General features: G+C 48.8%; 1 protein-coding gene across 5 annotated transcripts in view; it reads left to right on the plus strand.

Annotated features, from left to right (window-relative positions):
* SLC20A2 (solute carrier family 20 member 2) overlaps positions 1-21,483 on the plus strand; it is a 104,749-nt gene that overhangs the window by 51,203 nt on the left and 32,063 nt on the right. For all 5 annotated transcript variants that reach the window (XM_079909450.1, XM_079909452.1, XM_079909451.1 and 2 more), the window contains 4 exons: positions 4,864-5,414; positions 10,829-10,969; positions 12,208-12,293; positions 15,220-15,316. In XM_079909450.1, coding sequence (XP_079765576.1) covers positions 5,126-5,414; positions 10,829-10,969; positions 12,208-12,293; positions 15,220-15,316 — 613 coding nt within the window. In that variant the 5' untranslated portion in view covers positions 4,864-5,125. The remainder of the gene's footprint in view (positions 1-4,863; positions 5,415-10,828; positions 10,970-12,207; positions 12,294-15,219; positions 15,317-21,483) is intronic.

Consider the following 21,483-nt stretch of genomic DNA (forward strand, 5'->3'; position numbering starts at 1 on the left):
AGATGTATTGAATTCCTTCTGCATCATAGGGACAGGAGAAGAACTGCGAAGTTATTGGGTGAAATGTAAGGGCAGCTCGGCAAGCATCCTTCAGGATGAGAGGTGTTCTTTAAAAAGCTGAGTTTGAAATTGGCACATGAATTGATGAAAATAGGTGTGTGCTTGGGGAAAAAGCCAAAAGTCATCTTTGGGATTCTTTTCTGCGTGGGTCTGAGCTCCTGAACAGGCCACAGTCTGCCACCGACCTGGTTGTCTGGGGCTGGTAGCCGGACTGGGGAGATGGTTAGACCCCAGGCTGGGGGGAGGGGTGTGCAGGGGGGAGGGGGGCTGGAGCAGCACCTTTGCTGGAAGGGTCAGGGGCCTCCTCGGGTGTCGCCTTTGGCAGCGTTTCAGAGCAGGACCCTCCCACCCAAGCTCCTCTGTGCACAAATGTCTATTAAGTGCTACAACTCAGCAACATTGCTGTTTTAAACAGCATACAAACGTGACTAGAAATATCCTGAGAACGTTTGTTTTCACCCTTCCTTTAACATTCCTGTTTCTAGGGTGGAGAAGAGGGTGTTAGGGAGAGTTGAGGCAGATGCTCGTGGAAGTAGAGAATCTATAAGCCCCAGCTCAGGATCCCTGAGGAGGGCTCATTCAGAGCTGAAGGCCTAGACACGAGGGCAGCAGAGCCGAGCCGAGCAGCTTGTTCAGAAGCCTCTGAGGAAAGACAGGATCTTGTGAGCAGGGCGCGTTTCGGACACAGCTTATGAGACCCTCAGTACCTCCTGCAATAAGTCAAACCGTTGAAGGGCTCTGTTCTTCCAGTGCAGGAGGTTGACGGCATCTGAAAATTGACGACTGTCTCGTAACGTTCAGTCCTGTGAATCCTGACCACGTAGGGGCTTTCACACTCGGGGAAGGAGAGGGAAAGAGGAAGCTTGTTCCAACCTCCCCCCACCTCGTCCTGACCTTTTTCAGAAAAGCCCTCCTAGGAGAGTTAGAAGGAACAAGGCATTTGCTGGAGGTTCCAAACAGCAGTGCCCCTTGTTGAGAACCATTGCTGAGGACGAGAAGAGGCATTTCCAAGTGATGCTTCCACACCTCAGACTCCTCTGTCTCCAGCTGCAGGATCCCCGTGAACTCACATGTGTTGATTCTTTCCATCTTTAACTTGGTGTGAGGTAGGGGTCTCACTTTTTTCTTCCCTTCCAGATAGTTAGCAGCTAGCACGTTGTCCCAGCATCATTTATTGAATAAGTCAGATTTCCCCACTGATGTGATCGCCTCCCTTCAAAATCCTACTTTCAGACACCAGCGCTCCCCGACGGCGTCCTGGTCGGGCCTCAGCCGCTCTGAATTTGGGCCGTGTTCTTGGCAAGCTTCCACCGTGGCCTCCTGCACGGTGGTCCTCTGGCCCGCCGAGGGCTCGGTCTCAGCAGCGTTGCTGTCTTTTTCCATAGAGCAGATTGTGTGGTTATTTAAGCTCTGTATTTTGCTCACATTTGATAAAAATCAATGGAGAAAGTCAGGGTGTTGGTACTTGCAATAAGAAACTGGCCGGGTAAATATCATGCAAGATAGAAATCATCTGGGCTCAGAAAAGGGGCAAAAGCTTTTCTCCTCAACCAGCTGCTTTTGCACTTCAGCCGGTTGGCTGAGGGTTTGAGTGTGAAGGAGAAAACATAGACACAGTTGTGGAGATAAGTTATCTAAGGTCATCTAAGTAGGAGAGGGAATCCCTGCTCTGAAATGGTGCCAGGGGGACCATAAAGACAATGAGAAGCCTCACTCCAAGCAAAGCTGGGCTGAGGGCATCGCTGCTGAGCTGCCTTCACCCCTGTGTGTGCCGTGTCCAGCCACGAGCTGTGCTCAGACACCATCCTGCCACTGACAAACAAAACCAAGTACAGTGCAGAAGGGAAAACACACCCTGCTCAGTGACTTTTCAGCCCAGCTCCACAGGTAGGCGCCAGCTCTCCTCTCTCCACCGCTGTTGACAAGCCAACGCCATGGTTGGCTTCTTTGCATCACTTCTCTTCCCCTGTCACCACCCCTGCCCTGGGCCCAGGACACCCCATCTGTGCCGAGCAGGGGCCTCGTAGGCAGTCTCCCCACATCCACCCCGGCCTCCATCCTGTTCTCTCTTCCCACTGTGGCCAGGGGGCCTCCCAGAAGGAGGGTCTGAGCATGACAGCACCCTTTCAGCGCCCCCTGTTGTTAGTCGGTGACCACAGTCTTTAATATGGTCCAGCTCAGCTTCCACCGTGGGCCCCTCACCCCGGCTGCCACCGGTCCCCTCCCCTCATCCCGCTCCTTCCCAGCTGGGAACCGCCTGGAATGCCTCCCCCAGTCGCAGGTTGACCCCCCGTCCTTAGATGGCAGGGGACCCTCTCCTGCCCGCGCAGACCAGGCCGTGCCCCCATCATGTGCTCGTGATGCCACACGTGCAGCGAGAGCCTCCTGCTTCCGCAGCATCGGCTGCAGCTGATGGTCTGACGTGTGTTTGTCCATGAGCATCTGTTTCCCTCCCTGGAGGGGAGCGCCGCACGTGCAGGACCCCGTCCATCATCACTCAGCATCTTCCTCGTGATGGGCAGGCGGGGGCCTGCAGTAAATATCTGTTGGGCATTGTCCTTGTTGGCCCTCTGTGCCACCTAACCTGACAGATGAACTTTCATCTAGAATTCTCTTATATTTTAAGATAGATGATATTGGTCCAGAATGGTTTAATTTTGTATTTTCATTTATAGAACGTTGTCTCTTGCCTTTAGAGTGGTCTTTTCCCGCGTCTCCGTCGGGCCCAGAATCTCCAGAATTGCGTGGACCACGAAGCTTAGAAAATGAGAAGGTGGTCAGGGCACATTTTTTATTTCATCGTGTGCCTTGTAGCATTGCCTACACTGCCCTCCCAGCACGTGTACTCACCACATTTTAGTGAATTATATTTTTTAAAAAGATGGTTCTCAATATACGTTTATTGATTTGTTTTTTATGTATTATTTTAATTTGAAAAGCACATCACCATGGTATACAGTTTTTGGAGGAAAGGAAAAAATGATCTCTGACACTGCTTCTTAAACTCAACCACTGTTACAATTTTAGTGATTACCTTTTGGTCTTTCATATGCCTTTTAACGTTGCCACAATCACAGGTACATAAATTTTATGTCCTGCTCTTTTCCCTCTAAATAACCTTGATGTTGATTGATCATTATGTTGTGTATGACGTGGTGTATGAGCCTGTTTCATTCAGTTCAGTTAGCATTTATGGGCACCATTCCCGATGCCTAGAACCGCTCAAAGGAACTACACAGATGTGGTACTTTGACCATATAATAATAGAACACCACCGTTCTGAGGCTTTTAGTGACCTTTTTACTTCACATATGTATTAATTCTGTGATGTCACATCTTCATCCCAGGAGGAAGCCTATGCAAGAGTTATTTCATTTGTTTAATAGCTTCTTTCTTCACTTATTCAACAACTTGATTAGGGCTTACCCCGTGCCAGGCGCTAGTCTGTGTGCTGGAGACACAGCAAAGTCCTTGCGTCCCGTGAGGGGCCGGACAGGAGTGAGTGAGTGAATGAATGAATGAGGTGGTCAGTAGAAAAGACAAAAGGTCAGGTGAGAGGGAGGGATAATGGCATGGGGGGTGCTCTTCGACAGGGTCAGGGAGGGCTGCTCTGGTGACATCTGGGCAGAGAGGGACTTGGAGCAGGTGATGAGCTGTGCAGCCATCAGACAGGCTGTTTCTGGCAGAGGGACCAGAAGGTACAAAGGGCCTGAGGTGAGCGAGCCAGTGAGGGGAGGGGGTGGGCAGGGGCTGAGGTCAGTGAGCCCGGGCGGGGTTGGGGGGGCAGCCCGAGGAGGTCAGGCGGGGAGCCCGAGGAGATCTGGTGGGGGAGCCTGAGGAGATCTGGTTGGGGAGCCCCGAGGAGATCTGGTGGGGAGGCCTGAGGAGATCTGGGGAGGCGCCCCGAGAAGACCTGGTGGGGAGCCCCGAGATCTAGTGGGGGAGGATCCCGATGAGATCTGGTCGGGGAGCACCGAGATCTGGTGGGGGAGGAGCCCGAGGAGATCTGGTGGGGGAGCCCGAGGAGATTTGGTGGGGGAGCCCGAGGAGATCTGGTGGGGGAGCCCCGAGGAGATCTGGTGGGGGACCCCCGAGGAGATCTGGTGGGGGACCCCCGAGGAGATCTGGTGGGGGAGCCCCACGGAGATCTGGGAGGGCCTCCCAGGCCATGGTCAGGCCTCTGACTGTTCCCCGAGCGAGGTGGGAAACAGGGCGTAGTGACCTGATCTGCTTCTTGCTCTGACAGGGTCGCTTCGCTCCAGCTTCCCTGTCCCCCGGGAGCCCCTTCAGTTCCCACCCTGTCACCTTTTGAAGGAGTCACTTCGTGTCTGACCCGGGTCTGCCAAGCTCAGGGTGTGCAAGTGGTCAGGTAGACAGTTGCCACACCCCACGGTGTCACAGCCACATCGGGTCATCCTGTTCCAGGCGCGGTCCACGTATTTGAGGAACGCGGTAACTCTGAATTTCTCGTTTCCTTATCTTTTGCTCATCCAAGGCAGTTTTTTCTTTCTAAAATAAAGACCGCATATATTTTTCAAATTGCATAAAAATGTATCCTCTTAAGACGTCCTACCTGTGATCATAAAGCAGCTTCACCCTGGGACGCTCTAGAATCAGCTTTTCCGGGGGTGGGCTGGGCAGGTAGCCTGATTATCATCTTCCTTGCGTTGCTTTACGGTCAGATCTGCCACATGCCAGCGTGAGATCCTATCAGCAGTTTCCAAACATTTCTTTCTGAAAGAACAAACTGTTGTCACCGGTTCCTCAGGGTAATTGATCTCTTTTGTCTCCTTCCTGTTACAGGGGGAGATCTCACAGCTTCCCCAGACTGGGAAGGAAAATATGGAATGTGTTTTACCGCTGACTGAACACAACCCAATGAACTGTCCTGACAGTAGTTTGAAAGCCAGCAGCTAGCAGTTTGTGCAGCTCCAGCATCATCCGGCACTTTCCAGCGCAGACTCATTGTTTACGAGAACTCTCGGCCTGACGACGTTTGAACCTCAAGCTCGGCACCTTTCAAATACTTCTGCAAAAGAAAAGTACCCGGAACCCCCTTTCCAAAATGGCCGCAGATGAGTATCTGTGGATGGTCATCTTGGGTTTTTTCATAGCTTTTATCTTGGCATTTTCCGTGGGTGCCAATGATGTTGCCAATTCGTTTGGTACCGCCGTGGGCTCGGGCGTGGTGACCCTGAGGCAGGCCTGCATCCTGGCTTCAATCTTTGAAACCACCGGTTCGGTGTTACTGGGGGCCAAAGTCGGAGAGACCATCCGGAAAGGCATCATTGACGTGAACCTGTACAACCACACTGTGGAGACGCTCATGGCCGGGGAGGTCAGTGCCATGGTCGGTAAGTAGCCTCGTCTTTCCACCTGTGGGAATGTGTCCACTGACCCATTTCTCATATACATAAATGAGATTTTTGTTTTAACTTTTCAAAAACTGGTTTGATGGTTCTTTTTTTTTTTTTATTGAAGTCCAGTTGATTTACAATGTTGTGTTAGTTTCAGGTGTACAGCAAAGTGATTCGGCCACATATATATGTATGTATACTTTTTCAGATTTCTCATTTACTATACCTTATTTGTGCTCTCTGTGTTTTAATTCAGTTATCATTTTGGTCAGTGTTCAAATATCAAGCAACCATTTCTTTCCTTGAATGTATGGCAGACTTGCTTGTCCAAATAGATTTTGGTTAAGTCAGTGCTTTTCATAAAGTCCAGAAAAAGATATTTGTAGCATAGCTCTTTGTCATTTTAAAGCTGTTTGAAAGTTATTACAGAAAGAACACGTCTAAGTGAATGTGTTTGAGAGGTTTACTTAGGTTTATTTATAAACCTTGAAGGTTCATTTCTATTTTTTCATAGATTTTCCATCAGTTAGGAAGTAATGTTTTGAAAACTTGGTTGCTCCAAAACAGTGTTTATTAGCTTAACTTCTGTATTCTCCGTTGAAGTTTTAAAGCAGTTACCAATTGACTCTTAAGTGACTGTGTTTTCAAGAAATTCTGGTCTTCTCTGTCATTTGTCTTCCTTTTGTTAGTGTTTGTTTGGATTTTCTGATTCCACCCCTGGGAGCTCCATCTAGTATGCTTGTTTTTTTTGTTTGTTTTTTGTTTGTTTGTTTGTTTTTGTGGTACACGGGCCTCTCACTGTTGTGGAGCACAGGCTCCAGAGGCACAGGCTCAGCGGCCATGGCTCACGGGCCCAGCCCCGCTCTGCGGCATGTGGGATCTTCCCGGACCGGGGCACGAACCCGTGTCCCCTGCATCGGCAGGCGGACTCTCAACCACTGCGCCACCAGGGAAGCCCCCACTGCGCCACCAGGGAAGCCCTAATATGCTTGTTTCGTTTTCCACCGGAAGGTCACTTGTATGTCACCTGTTTGCAGTAGGACCTTTTATTGGTGGTGTCGGGCATGTGGTTCCTCCCCTGCCTGAGGCGACTCCACACTGGCAGCACCGTGGGCACTGCCCTCACTGAGCTGGAAGATTCGGGCAGCAGGGCCTTAGGTGCAGCCGACAAGCTCCTCCTCTGCTTGCCTCTAGGTCGAGGTGATGCACAGCAGATGGCGTGTCTACACAGGTAGTGGGGGAGAGGTGGGAGAGGGGAGTCCTGCCACCTTCTGCTTTCAACAGGGCATGTGCTTTTGTGGGGAGAGCCCTGCACCGGGAGGCCGGATGCCGGTGGACCAAGAACACGGCTACATCCCACGGATCCCCAGGGGTTTACCACCGCCAGCACTTCTTAAGCCCCCAGAATGTGCAGGTCATTTGCCAGGTTTAAGGTGGCCCATCATCTTTTCTTTACAGCGGGTTAGTTTGAGAAGTAGAGTAGTTGAGGCCTTTGGTTGGAAGATGGACGTCCTCAGTAAGGAATTAAATACTACTAAAGCACAGTAAGCTGGTCATACGTGCTGAGGAGTTCCTCTTTGTCAGCTGCACATGTTGTGTGAAAGATGTAAGGCTCATGATGACTTTAATTCATCATTATTTTTAAGAATTAAAAATCATTTACTACAACAGCTACTGTAATGATTTTTTTTTTAACATCTTTATTGGGGTATAATTGCTTTACAATGGTGTGTTAGTTTCTGCTTTATAACAAAGTGAATCAGTTATACATATACATATGTTCCCATATCTCTTCCCTCTTGCGTCTCCCTCCCTCCCACCCTCCCTATCCCACCCCTCCAGGCTGTCACAAAGCACCGAGCCAATATCCCTGTGCCATGCGGCTGCTTCCCACTAGCTATCTATCTTACTACGTTTGTTAGTGTGTATATGTCCATGACTCTCTCTCGCCCCGTCACTGCTCACCCTTCCCCCTCCCCATAACCTCAAGTCCGTTCTCTAGGAGGTCTGCGTCTTTATTCCTGCCTTACCCCTAGGTTCTTCATGACATTTTTTTTTCTTAAATTCCATATATATGTGTTAGCATACGGTATTTGTCTTTCTCTTTCTGACTTACTTCACTCTGTATGACAGACTCTAGGTCTATCCACCTCATTACAAATAGCTCAATTTCGTTTCTTTTTATGGCTGAGTAATATTCCATTGTATATATGTGCCACATCTTCTTTATCCATTCATCCGATGATGGGCACTTAGGTTGTTTCCATCTCCGGGTACTGTAATGATTGAATTTTCACCTTCACTGAACATGTACTTCTCATCACAGTCCGGTATAATTGACGTTTCCCTGACAGTTTGACAGTTGTTTGTCAAATTCACCCTCAATAGTCATGATCAATATCTAAGACATAATCATATCAAGAGGAAATTAAGATTTTGCCAGTCGGTATGATGCGGACAAGATATATTGAAAGTAGAGGAGAAATGAAGAAAAACACTGATGAAGTTCAATCTTTTTTTTTTTTAATTTTATAATTGGAGTGTAGTTGATTTACAATGTTGTGTTAGCTTCAGGTGTACAGTGAGTCGGTTATACATATACATATATCGGCTCTTTTTGTAGATTCTTTTCCCATATAGGTCATTACAGAGGATTGAGTAGAGTTCCCTGTGCTATACAGTGATGAAGTTCAATCTTAACAGAGGTTCCTCCTTGAGTTGGATGAGCCCTTTGGGGAGTGGTGGTGCTTACTGAGGAGGTTTGTTTGTGAGGCTGCCCCAGGGCCCTGGGTGGACGGAAGGCCTGCGGGCTGAGCTCCACGTCACCACTAACTTGCCATGTAGACAGCATAAGTTGTCCAGTTTTTGGGTTTTCCCACCCCTGGCCTTGGTCTCTACACTCAAAGAATGAAGGATACTTACCTCCACTAGAATTTAGGTCAACCAAAGCATTTGGGGATTTTTGCTTGAATAACTTGATTTGGTTTGCTTTGGTGTCTTTTTTTTTTTTTTTTTTTGGTGTGTGGCTAGAAGAATCTCAAAGCCTATTTTGTTGGGAATTGGTGAGAGTTACCTAGACTTTTAAAATTGGGTTCCTTGTACATGGGAACTGGGGGAGTTTAGGATGGTGGTATAATCATGATTGGCCCAAACCGAGATGATTCTGTTCAGATGCCTGAGTTCTCCCAATCTTCCTCTTTTAAAGGCAACATCCCTTTCTTTGTCCCTTTTCTCCCCATCTCTTTATTTTTTTTCTCTTTTTTCTTTATAATCTTCACCCCAAGCCCATGAGTCTCTGTGCTTGCTGGTAAAGTTGCGGTAGTGTTAAGCTGATTGGGTAGAAGAAATTGTTCATGCCAGCCACGCTTCCTGAACAAGGCACCTCTGGGGACTCTAGCTCAGCCCTAAAGCAACAGTCGATCCACTTAGTATGAAACCGCCAATGGTTCCCAAAATCCACTGAGAATTCAGAATGCGCCATCTTTTCGTGGAAATACCCACGACCGCACGACCGAGCCATCTCCTGGAACCACCCTAGGAAGTGCTGAGTCTTCTTTGCCTCCGCGTAACCTGTACCTTCTCTGCCGTTCTTTCATCCTCCAGGGGCCTGTGGCCTCAGACACCCATCTTAACCTCCACTTTCCCCAGGTTTTGTCTGGCAGCCTCATCCTGTGCTTAATCCCCTCCTTCACTGCAGGACATCATTATCTTAGGTTAAACTCTCTCTTTTTCCCACTGTTTGCCTTCACGTTAATGTAATCGCATTCACCTCCAGGAATTCCCAAGGTCAAGGAGGGCCTCTGGCCCACTCTCGCCTTGCAAGGCCCCGTCCTCCCCTGCTCCCCAGTGCCCACCCCCCATTCCTCCCTCTCTCAGGCAGCCCCATCCCCCTACCTTTCCTTACAAACCCTCCTGTTATAAAGTCAGCCAGAGAGAGGAGAGTGGCTTTCAGGATTGAAAACCTCATGGTCTGCATTCACGTGGGTGAGTTTATCCCATTCTCTTAACATCACTAGGGTGTTTTACTTTTTGTAAGAATATTTACTTTTTAAGTTCTGGTTCTGTGGTGTGAAACACGCTCCAAAGTCTGGCTTTATTTTTAAAACAACTAGTCCCTGAGGAGCCCAGGGCTTAGATGTCCGGGCTTGCAGGACTGCCCGTGGGGGAGCCTGGTTGCTGCCATCAAGCCTGTCACCGGTTTGGCAGCCCAAGGCTGGCCCTCCTCCGCCCAGCACACGTTTCAGGGGGTAGGTTCGGGGTCACGGCCCGCTGCGGCGCAAAGGTCAGCCTGCCTGGCGCTCCCAGAGCAGCTGTCAGCCTTGCTCCGCAAATGGGGACCTGCACGACCTCTCACGAGCCTCTGTGACGCAGATGTTTTTGGAGAAAATGCCAGGGGTCTGTTTAAAAGTGCTGCTACCAAGCAGCCAGATTTCCAGAGTGAACACTTGGGATTAAGGCCGCGCCCTGCTCATCAGCCAGGCCCTTCGTCCCCCGCAGCCCTTTGTGAGCTTTTCAACAGCTGTTTCTGAAAGTGACCTCTCCCCAGCCAATGCTTTTAACACTCCCTGCAAAACTTGATCTGCTTATGAAAATATCTGAAGTGAACTGTAGCCTGGAAGAACAGGAAGCCTAGAAAAGGGTGGCGAAATTGAGGTAAAAGGACACAAAGCTCAAACCCAGGGATCCTCTTAATTCCTGAGAATTAGAAGGCCTGGAGGGGCCCAGCCGCCTGGGCAGGGGCTGAGGGTAGATGCCCAGCGTGGGGTTAAATATCATAGTTACTTCTCACAGGAGAGGCAAAACTGCGAAAAGTAATGCGGGATTACACACACTCTCTCTTTGTTTTTACTGAGGTATATTCGACGTGACATTATATTGGCTTCAGGTGTACAGCATTGTGATTTGATGTTTGTATTCTATGCTCTCTCTTGTACCGACTAATATACGTAGGCGGTATCTAGCCTCCTCATGATGTGACTGAACGGCGTAACTACAGCAGAATCTTTTCCAATACGCAGCCTTTCCTGTTTCTCCATGTTCGTTAGTCCTCAGTCTCCTGCTTGGTCCTGGCCACACTTCACATCAGAACTCACCTCATCACCCGCACCCTTGCTTAACCATGACAAAGGCAACTAGGAACTGACATCACGGGGCTTTTCTTTAAATACTTTCAAGTACTTTCCTTTGAATAAGTCAGCATTATCCCTTCAGTGTTGAAGAATGTTCCTTTGGCTAAAGTTATTTGAGTGGTTTCTCTCAGGGCTTTGTAAAGAAACAATCCAGAGACAATTAACCCCAGGGAGGCATTGGGAAGGAGAATGTAATTTGGCTTTCTTCCATCTATGGCTGTTTGAGACATCCCGCTGTATATCTGACATTTTCTGTCTTTGTTTTTTATCTTCAACCTGCAGGCTCCGCCGTCTGGCAGCTCATTGCATCCTTCCTGAGGCTCCCAATCTCGGGGACTCACTGCATTGTTGGGGCCACCATTGGATTCTCCCTCGTCGCAATTGGTACAAAAGGTGTGCAGTGGATGGAGCTGGTCAAGATTGGTAATTGCCATTTTCTTTCACTTATAAGCAGGAAAGCTTACATTTTCTAGAGTAAGTGTTATTAAAAGTCACCGTTATACTTTTTTCTTTAAGTGTTAACGTTTAGAAGACCTATATGGATAGGTCTGTGAACGTTTTCCCTTAAAATTTCTGTTAGCAGAGATTGTGGACTGTTATGCAGTTTTTAACTCCAGATGCTCTTTTCAAATGCTACATTGTCATCCAGCTTTGAAAATCAGTATCTGTTGTTCACAGGGCATTTAGAAATTTATCTGGTTGAAATCAGTGTGTAGGCAGAGAAAAACTGGGCCCTGGTCCAGGAGTCAGAGTTCCTGGTGATGCGGAAGCGTGGAAGTGAGCCGAGTGCTCCTTGCCCCACTGCATCCAGGAGACCCCCAGTCTGCCTGGTGCTGCTTCTGGGTTGGGGGCTGCCCAGTGGGGACTGTTAAGAGGGGTTTGACGACCTGCTTCCTGGGTCTGACTTCTTCAGTAAGGGGGAAGTCCTTTCAGCCCCCTAAGTAGCAACACACCCATTGTGAAAAACACTCTCTCTCGCCCATCTCCATCCTTCTACGAATCATAGTGGCCTTAGGAGGCCTAGGATAAGCGGATCCCCGAACTGCGAGCAGGACACAGATTGCCAGGGAACTCTGCTGACCCCAGGAAACTCACCTGACACCCCAGGAAACTCACCCGAGGTCCCAGGCTTCTAGAACAGTGGTGCTTCATTCTGGCTGTACTTTCGAATTACCTGGGAGAGCAATTTAAAGATATCAGCGCCCAGACCCCATTCCAGACCTTTTAAATCAGTCTGTGGGTGGACCCAGAACGTAACTAGTTTTTGAAAACTCTGCAGATGTTTCCAGTGTGCAGCCAGAGGCTACGGGGTGACAGTACCAGGCTGGCCTTGGAAATGGAAAGGGAAGGTGGTCCAGGGATGGCGCTGCACGAAGGGCAGGCAGAAGGGGCTCAGTGGGAATCAAAGGAACCGTCGTCGGAGGCCAGAGCTGGGAGGTGGTGTGTGTGCCGTGGCCTGAGGTCTGTTTGTGAGGACGGTGACCCCTATGTGGAGGTCAGTCTGCCAAGGCAGTGGGTTTGTTGGGTTCTGAGTCAAGGTGAACAATTCCAGGAATGTTGACTAATGTATGTGCTATATGTTGGTTATCACTGTATTATATAAATAGGACCTGAATTATGTAGAATTTTAACATTCATTAGATTTTCTTTTGATTATTCAGTTGCTTCTTGGTTTATATCTCCGCTGTTGTCTGGTTTCATGTCTGGCGTGCTGTTTGTACTGATCAGAAAGTTCATCTTAAGAAAGGTAAGTGAGGCTATTATTTTTTAAATTAAGTTTTAGACCTAATTTTGGTTCTACTCAATAGAAATTAACAGTGAGGGGGTCAGAGGAATAATTGTTAAGGCACAGCCCCCTGAAATTGGAATTAGACGTTATTCAAAAGTAGGCAGGAAGAGGTGGGTAGCATGCCCAGGGGCTCCCCCAGAACCAGCACTGGACATGAGGTGTCTTGCCGTACGACTTAGTTCATTGGTCAGCATTCTTGGGCACTGTGCTCACACCTCAAAAAAGGAAAGATCATTATTTTGTGAACAGTAAACAGAATAGAGGAAGATAGTGTTATGATTTTGAAATTAACTAGCACTAAAAACAGCTGGAGAATTTCTTTACGCAAGTGTAAGGTGTTTTCTGTTTTTTAATGGAGAAAGGAAGCTTCAGACACTGGTTTTCTTCCTATCCTTGAGGATAGGATAAAAAGAAGGAAATAACACCTACGGGGGCGGGGGGTGTGTGGGTACATTTTTATCAAAAATAAAATGAGGTGAAAATGGAAGCTTACTGAGATCAGTATTCTCGGCAAGAAACAAAAAAAACCTTGGTTACGTTTCGATTTGCCCGTCAAGGGGCTGTTGCGTTTCATAAGCCCTGCTGCTTGCCTTTGGCTGCTCCGCACACGCGAGCACATCGGGACACGCCTGCCTTCACCCGTCTCCTTGCTTGAAGACACAGGTCTTCTTCTAGGCGGGCTCAGTCTCTTGGACGGTCACAAACTCACCAGCCCTTCTCCGGGGTCCAGCTGTCCTAGGACCCAGTAACATCTTGGAAGGTGCCACCCATTTTTGCCCCCCCTGCACCCCCGTCATCTGCCCCCCCGCCAGGAGTCACTTCCCAGGTTCTCCTGCCCCAGCCTCCGCTTGGGTACGTCCCTCTGTATCCCCACACGCTCACTGCCTTCTTATCATTGCAGTCGCGTCGTTGTGCAGCAATTTATCTCCTGCTTGGCCCCCTGTTCGCTATTTGACCGTAAGATCTGTGAGAGTAGAAACCATGACTGTCTCTTCGCATGCATAGACGGCGCCCAGCGCTGCTTAGGCCCTTCAGAGACACCGGTTGAACATCTGTTAAGAGAGAGGGATGGCTGCTTGGATGGGGGGCAGGTGATGGGTGCAGAGAAGGAAGGAAAGGAACGAGGGAGGGAGGGATCGAGACAGGAGGAGGAACGGAGACAGGTCTCAATGAGACAGCTGCCATTTGCATTTTAAGAATAGGTTATTTGGGGCTTCCCTGGTGGTGCAGTGGTTGAGAGTCCACCTGCCTATGCGGGGGACACGGGTTCGTGCCCCGGTCCGGGAGGATCCCACATGCCGTGGAGCGGCTGGGCCCGTGAGCCATGGCCACTGAGCCTGTGCATCCAGAGCCTGTGCTCTGCAACGGGAGAGGCCACAACAGTGAGAGGCCTGCGTACTGCAAAAAAAAAAAAAAAAAGAATAGGTTATTTGAGAAAACATAAGGTGATTCAGTTACAACACGCAAACTGAAGACTTTACGCCTTCAGGAGTTACTGGTTGGGAGTCTTTCTGTAGCAGCCGTCATCCCCCAGAAAACAGCATTTTGGAAGCGGAGGCAGTAGGCATGTGAGCATCTCAACGTTTCGTTTTCAGTTCAGCCTGGGTTCCTGTCCCAGGTCCACGGCAGATCGGGAGGTGATGTGCCTCGTCCCAGGCTCCTGCCCATCCCTTTGTACCTGTTCCTCACCTGCCCTCCTGTGACTGTGGCTGGGGCTCCCATGCGGCTGAATCACCTTCCACCCCAGCTCTCCCTTTCCTGACATCTCACTTCCATTCACCTCAGACCTCCTGACAAGTGCTGGTGGCCGCTTGAGACATGGCAGGCGGGTTCTTGATGAGTTTACAGTTCCGCAAACGTACTTGATTTGCACACGTTTGCATTTGACAGTAGGAACTGTCAACTAGGAACTGTGAGATAGTCTGTGCTTATCCTGACTTCTGTAGCTCGCGTCAAGCTTAGACCTAATTTTCCTTTTATCCTGGGTGGGTCATAGACTCACACCAATGTACAAGAGTGTCTTACATGGTCATCAGAAATTAGCCCGTGTTTGAATTATTTAAGCAACACCATGTGCCAGTTCTGCGTCGAGGAGTTCCCGGTTCATATTTTTCCTTCAAAATCCTCTGTAGATCTAAACCCTCAAACTCTATATTTTTCCTCTGTAAACTCTAAATTTCGAATATTCTCCCAGGTGTGACTTTGCCTAAAACACGTGCAGTACTGTTCTCGCTGAAATATTAGATTTCGGAAGTGTTGTACCAGAAGCCTAAGGTTGTAAAAAAATGTTTTCTTAGACAAAGAACCCACAGTTCTTTTCACTTTTTAATAGTTGAAGGTGGAATGCTCCACCTCGTAAAAGGATTCTGAAAGTCATAGCACGTGGTCCTGTATTTCCTTGCTTTATATATTTCAGCACAGCAAACCCGGATCGTGTCACGGACTACCATAAAATCTAGTAGTAATGCTGTGGTGTTGAAGTCATTTGACTTTCTCAGGGCATCCTCAGAGGGTCAGGCCTCAAAATATTTGCTGAAAGTGGATTTTTGGGCCAATGTGAATGTAGCTAGAATAGTGAGTGCTCCGGGTCAGGGCTTTGGTCCCAGAAGCTTGGCCTCACCAACAGCCCTTCTCTGTCCCCACATCTGTCACCACCTCATGTGATCCCAGCGCATTAATGCGTCTGCTGGTCACCATCATGGGCCCCTTGCCACAGCACTCGTGTAGGAGGAGGGTCAGCCCAGGTCAGCGCCGGGTCTGGAGGTGCACACAGCCCGCGGCAGGGACAGGGCTTTCCCGGAAAAATGACTTGTGTCATTTTGCCTGTGCTGCCTGCAGATGCCCCTGGAGTCCTGACCTGCCCCCTTATCTCCTTACCCCACAGGAGGACCCCGTTCCCAACGGCCTCCGGGCGCTTCCCGTGTTCTATGCCGCTACCATCGCGATCAATGTGTTTTCCATCATGTACACAGGAGCCCCAGGTAAGAGCCCTCGGAAGGTCACGGCCAGCAGGTGGTGTCAGAGTCCAGCGGCGGTGGTGGATTTGTTGGCCAACAGTCAGAAGCACTACTCACAATCGTTACTCATTACGGAGCAGTGAAAAGAGTAGGAGATGCCTTTACTTGTTATAAATACTCAAGAGAGATGTGAAGTACACAGGCAACAGACTTCAGGTTAAAAAAAGAAAATTGAAATCCCCCTTGTGCCTCAGATTCCTGGTGCTGAGTCGCAGAACATGATCGGACAGCCTGAGCCTCCCTGAGCTGGGGGGGCCCCTGGAGGCAGGGGGGAGCTCGCTTAAGCAGTAGGCCGCCACCTTGGGACAGTCCGGGGCGGGGCTGTCACGTGGTCCACAGCACAAACATCTAACCCCCCCGGAACTCTTCAGACCTGTGAGTCCAGGGACTAGAGCCCTGCCGTTCTGGTTCTGCGTTTCAGATACTGGAACCAGTGATGACTTTCTTTTCAGAATTGCTCCTTTTCTTCCCATTCTGATGTCTTTCGTTCTTTCTTTTCAAGGATTTGGGGTGGAGCAGGGTTAAAAGTTCCTTTCTTTTACGTTTTCAGTGGGTAAAGAAGAACTTATAACATTCCCGTGTGGAGGAGGTGGTTAACTGTTCTCACTCACCATTTCCATGCGTATCTTGGTGGAGAGGGTCCCCCATTCCTCTCTGTGAGATGTGCCTCTTGCAGCTAGATCCTGAACACGTCCATTGCTGTGGGATGGCCAGAGTGAGCAGAGATGTTTGTGTGTGTCGTTTTCCTTCTTGTTAATGTCCTTTAAGGATTAAGATTCAGTTACGGGCCATATCTGATTAAAACCTCCCTCTCTCTGTTCAAAAGATAAAGTTTCTGCTAAATGGTGTGTCGTATTACAGTTGAAAGCGCCCTCTTCCCAAACAGGGGAAATCCTTATTAATTTCTCCAACCGGGTTTTCTCAAGGCAGTTTTTCTCGGATTATATAGCCATACCTAATTCTATGTTTGTGTGCTGGGCTTTCAGACTCTGGGTGAAGGGAGGGGGCGTGAAGCACCACAGCGGCTCTAAGTAATCTGAAAAGCACAAGGCTGCACGTCACGGTGAGCTGGAGGGAGATGAAACCCTGGCCTCAGATGACAGCGGCCTGACGGCCCTTTGGGCTTGATCATTCACGGAATATGAAGTGTGTTTGTCACAGACTGTTTTCATGATCCATAACAAAAACACAGAGGCAGAGTGAAAGCAGTTGCGTCCCATGAAGTTGAAGCTCACCCCACCCCAAGTCTGTGAATCTCAGGAAGCTTCCATGTGGTGCTGGGCGGGGCCCGGAGCGCCAGGTGGGAAGTCAGCCGTAGCAGAGAGATGTCTTGTCCACCTGAGCCCTTGTTCTAAGTTCTGTGCAGGCTCTCAGAGCCCAGGGTAACGGAACAAAAAGCCTACCAGCCGTCAATAGCCAGACACCTCCCGGGCTAGTGATTTAAGAGATTAAACAAATGAAGGCCGGGGTGCGAGTCCTGGAAGTGGGAATTGGTGTAAATGACAACCATTTAGTTCTGTTTCTGCATTTTTTTTTCCTAGCCTCTATTCTTCTTGCTCCCTGGTTCTCGGTCTGAATGTCAGAAAACCACAACTGTATGATTTTTATTAAAATTTGACTTTTCCCATACTTACCTATTTTTTCCATCACTTGTTTTTCTCATCTTTTGCTGCAGTTTTATTGCAAATTTGCTAGAAGAATCAGATTACTAAGGGACTAAATTCTAGAGAAGGGCTTCCCCGGTGGCGCAGTGGTTGAGAGTCCGCCTGCCGTTGCAGGGGACGCGGGTTCGTGCCCCCGTCCGGGAAGATCCCACATGCCTCGGAGCGGCTGGGCCCTTGAGCCATGGCCGCTGAGCCTGCGCGTCCGGAGCCTGTGCTCCGCAACGGGAGAGACCACAACAGTGAGAGGCCCGCGTACCAAAAAAAAAAAAAAAAATTCTAGAGAAAATGAAACTAGAAAATGGATGAGGCAACTAAGGATAATATAAATACTTCATAGAGAAGTTGTGAAAAATAAATAATAAACGCGTTTACTGAGCTGAGTTTTACACGAATTAATCCTTTGTGTCCTCTGAACTCCACTGGGAAATTGGTAATATTGCTAACGCCCCCTGCCAGGTGGGCAGCAGGCACAGTGATGCTGACTGAGTGCCCAAGGTCATATAACTAGTCAGGTGCAGAAGCAGACGTTAAGTGGGCAGCCTGGTCCCGAGCCCCAGTTATATGACATTCTTCTGACACACGATGGGGCGGGGGTAAGACACGCAGTATCTAGTGCCTGGTACCTAATGTCACTGTTAATGATGATCAGAATACACTCAGTCAGAAAAGGACTTTGCTAATGTCTTGGCTCCTGGGGAGTGTTTATGGGATGTTCAATAGGTGAGTCTAAATCCTATTTTTATTTAAACGTCTAAGGTTAAAACTAGACATTAATTCCATCCTATGGTCATCTGTAGCTGTGGCGTCATAGTTGGGGATAGGGTTGGGCTGGGAAGAATCACTTCCCCAGTGACTCGGTCCTCTGCCCCTTTTAGAACTTGCCTGCCTTTCTGCCTGTGGGAATTTATTCTTGCTAGTCCTTTTCTTTCTTAGAACGCTTCTGTTCAACACATAGGCCCCAGAGATAAAAGGAAAGAATGAAAAGTTTGCTAACAAAAAAGAGTGGCAGCATTCACCTTACCCCGTTTCAACTTTCAGAGATTCTGATAAGTAGCCTTTTTCTAGATGGACGTGAATTCAGTGGGGACCCGTGGGCTGTTGAGTTACAGGGTTCTGGTTTGACTTCCTCTGTTCCTCCTCTCTAAGTTATTTTGAAGTTGTTTATATCTTGAGCCTAGCTTGATTTGTTTTACTTTGCGTTTGACATGAATTTTCTCAAAAGTCATCCTTCAGAAACTGAGTTGCACTTTAAAAAATTGTCTTTGCATTTTTGTCCTTTAAAAAATAATTTGCAAGCAGCAAAAATAACTTGAGGAAAATAAAGTACTCACTTGGGTTGGCTTAGATAGAAGCCTGAAGTTTATTTTTAAGGAAAGTCTTCAGCTGTACAGGACCTGTTTTTTGTTTAGCATTTAAAGAACAAACGCTGAGGTTCATGGCACACGGCTTTGAGGCGTCAGAGCAGATCCGCTAACGAAGCTTTCTAAGTCAAAGTGTGGTCCCTAGACCGGCGGCATCAGCGTCACATGGACACTTGCCAAAAATGCAGATTCTCAGGCTCAGCCCTAGACCCGATGAACCAGAAATGCAGACCAGCAGCCTGCGTTTACCAGGGAGACCCTGGGTGATCGGATATATGTGCATTTAGAGGACCCCTGCCCTCACCACCCCTTTATCATAACCTTTTACCGTAAACGCTGCTGCCTTATCACGGTTCTCATGTAAGGGGTGCTCTTCAAAAGCTCTAGCTAGCAACCTTTGCTCACTCCTTACTAGCAGACGAATTCTCAGACTTAACCAGGCCTGGTTTCTGGCTTCCCCAGAGTGGTCTGCACCTGAGATGGGGCTGTCTCCCCCTCCTCCTCCATCTCCTCTTCCTCCTCCTCCCCCCTCTCCCCTCCCCTTCTCCTCCATCTCTTCCATCTCCCCCTCCCCCTCCTCCTCCCTCCCCTCCCCCTTCTCCTCCATCTCCTCCTCCCCCTCCCCTTCTCCTCCATCTCCTCCTCTCTTCCCTCTCCCTCTCCTCCTCCTTCTCCCTCCCTCCATCTCCTCCCCTCCCCTTCTCCCTCCCCTCCCCCTCCTCCTCCCTCCCCTCCCCCTTCTCCTCCCCCTCCCTCTCCTCCTCCTTCTCCCTCCTTCCATCTCCTCCCCCTCCCTCCCCCTTCTCCTCCATCCCCTCCCCCTTCTCCTCCATCTCCTTCTCTCCTCCCCCTCCCTCTCCTCCTCCTTCTCCCTCCCTCCATCTCCTCCCCCTCCCTCCATCTCCTCCCCCTCCCTCCCCTCCCCCTTCTCCTCCCTCCCCTCCCCCTTCTCTGCCATCCCCTCCCCCTTCTCCTCCATCTCCTCCTCTCCTCCCCCTCCCTCTCCTCCTCCCTCTCCCTCCTCCTACATCTCCTCTTCCTCCTCCTCCTCCCTCCCTCTTCTCCTCCCCCTCCTCCTCCTCCTCCCTCCCCTCCCCCTTCTCCTCCATCTCCTCCTCCTCCAGTGGCAGCTCTTCTGGTCCAGCCCCCTCGAGGGAACCAGAGCATCAGCCACCCCTCAGGTCCCCACTGACTTGGGAGAAGGAGCTTTGTTCCCAGAGGACCTCTGTGTTCCGTCTTAGCTGTAGAGAATGTTCTGGGCTGTAGAGAAGCTGGGCGTTGGAGCTTCAGTGATTCCCAGCCCAGGGCCCTGGGTGGGGAAGGCCTGGGCTGAGAAGATTCTCCAGTATCACTGAGAGCTTGATTCAGAACAGAGTGATTTAAACTCACTTCCTTCTCAGAATTATTATAAATGAACCCTGGTTTGAGAAAGCTGGTACCATATGCATAAAAAAAAATCCCAACTATAGGACAAATTAGGAAATAGCATTTTTGAATTTCAAAACAATGCTTCATTTTCTTTCTTTCTTTTTTTTTTTTTTTTTTGCCGTTCGCGGGCCTCTCACTGTTGTGGCCTCTCCCGTTGCGGAGCACAGGCTCCGGACGCGCAGGCTCAGCGGCCATGGCTCACGGGCCCAGCCGCTCCGAGGCATGTGGGATCTTCCCAGACCGGGGCACGAACCCGTGTCCCCTGCATCGGCAGGCAGACTCTCAACCACTGCGCCACCAGGGCAGCCCCCACTGTGCCACCAGGGAAGCCCAGTGCTTCATTTTCTTAAAGTTACCCCAGGATTCCTTTCAGATAGGGAGCTCCTCTAATGCTTGAGCGTGTTGATCTAAAACAAAACAAAAACTAGAAACTTCATTTATCAGGGAAGGGAGGACTAGTAAAAAGTAATTCTACAAATGAGGCAGATGTGTGTCTGTGTGTGCGTGTTACTGTGGAACGATGTCCATAATATATTGTTATGTGAGAAATGAAGGCACAGAAGAATATATACAGTGTGATTTACATCTATTAAATTTAAGGAAAAGAAAAAAAAATTCTCACAAACACTCTGCACCATATGTTTATGTCTAGAAAATGCCTGAAAAGATACACACCAAATAGTTAACAGTGTTACTCTGGGAAGTGGGTTCCAGAAGGATGGACGACGAGGAATTTCCACAGTTGTACGTGATACGGTTCTATACAGCTGATATTTTTATTTTTAATTTTTATTTTATATTGAAGTATAGTTGATTTACAGTGCTATGCTAGTTTCAGGTGTACAGCAAAGTGATTCAGTTATACATATATATCTCTATTCTTTTTCAGATTCTTCTGCCATATATGTTATTACAGAGTATTGAGTAGAGTTCCCTGTGCTGTAGAGTAGGTCCTTGATGATTATCTATGGATGATCTTTTTATAACCATATTATTATTTTTAAAATTAAACCCGAGAGAGAGAGAAGAGAGGGTGCAGGAGAGGCTGATGAGTAGTGTAAGGGAACTAATATGGGCTAAAAAGCCTTCCTGGTTTTACAGAAGCTTAATTTATTTTATTAGATTCTAACAATGATTGTTATATATGAAAAACAAGAGATGTAGCAAAGTAATAATGACTCCAGGAGACTGTGTTTCTAAAAAGTTCTCCGCTTTTCCTCATGTCACTTGGATATCCTGATCTTCGGGGGATTTGGGAGAGAGTTGCAAGGATGCTTGTGGTTAGAGCTAAATCACTATTCATCATATCTTTGCTGTTCAGAAAATGAAAGGGCTTGAGATGAAAGGCCATTTAGGGGCTGGAGTGAGGCCTGGGCTTGCGAGCGCCCAGTGTGGGCTCCTGGCAGCCGCTCCTGGCCGCGGGGACCGGAGCAATGCAAGCCGTGTCCTACTTCGCCTTCCCCGGGGTGACGGCGTCGGGCCTCAGTGCCCTCTGGAGTGCTGTTACCGGAAAACAATTTGAGATCCTCGCAGGAAGGCTGATCAGTGCGAAGTATTTTTGTCAAAAATTTTGTTGTGAAAAGGTCAACCTTGAATTTTCAGGAGGAAAAAAGTTTTCCCCTGGAGGTACGTTGATTCAGAGGCTTTTCCGTGCTGGATTTTTGTATTTAATTGTTTT

This window comes from Stenella coeruleoalba, assembly GCF_951394435.1.
Source record: "Stenella coeruleoalba genome assembly, chromosome: 21".
NCBI classification, from domain to species: Eukaryota; Metazoa; Chordata; class Mammalia; order Artiodactyla; family Delphinidae; genus Stenella; species Stenella coeruleoalba.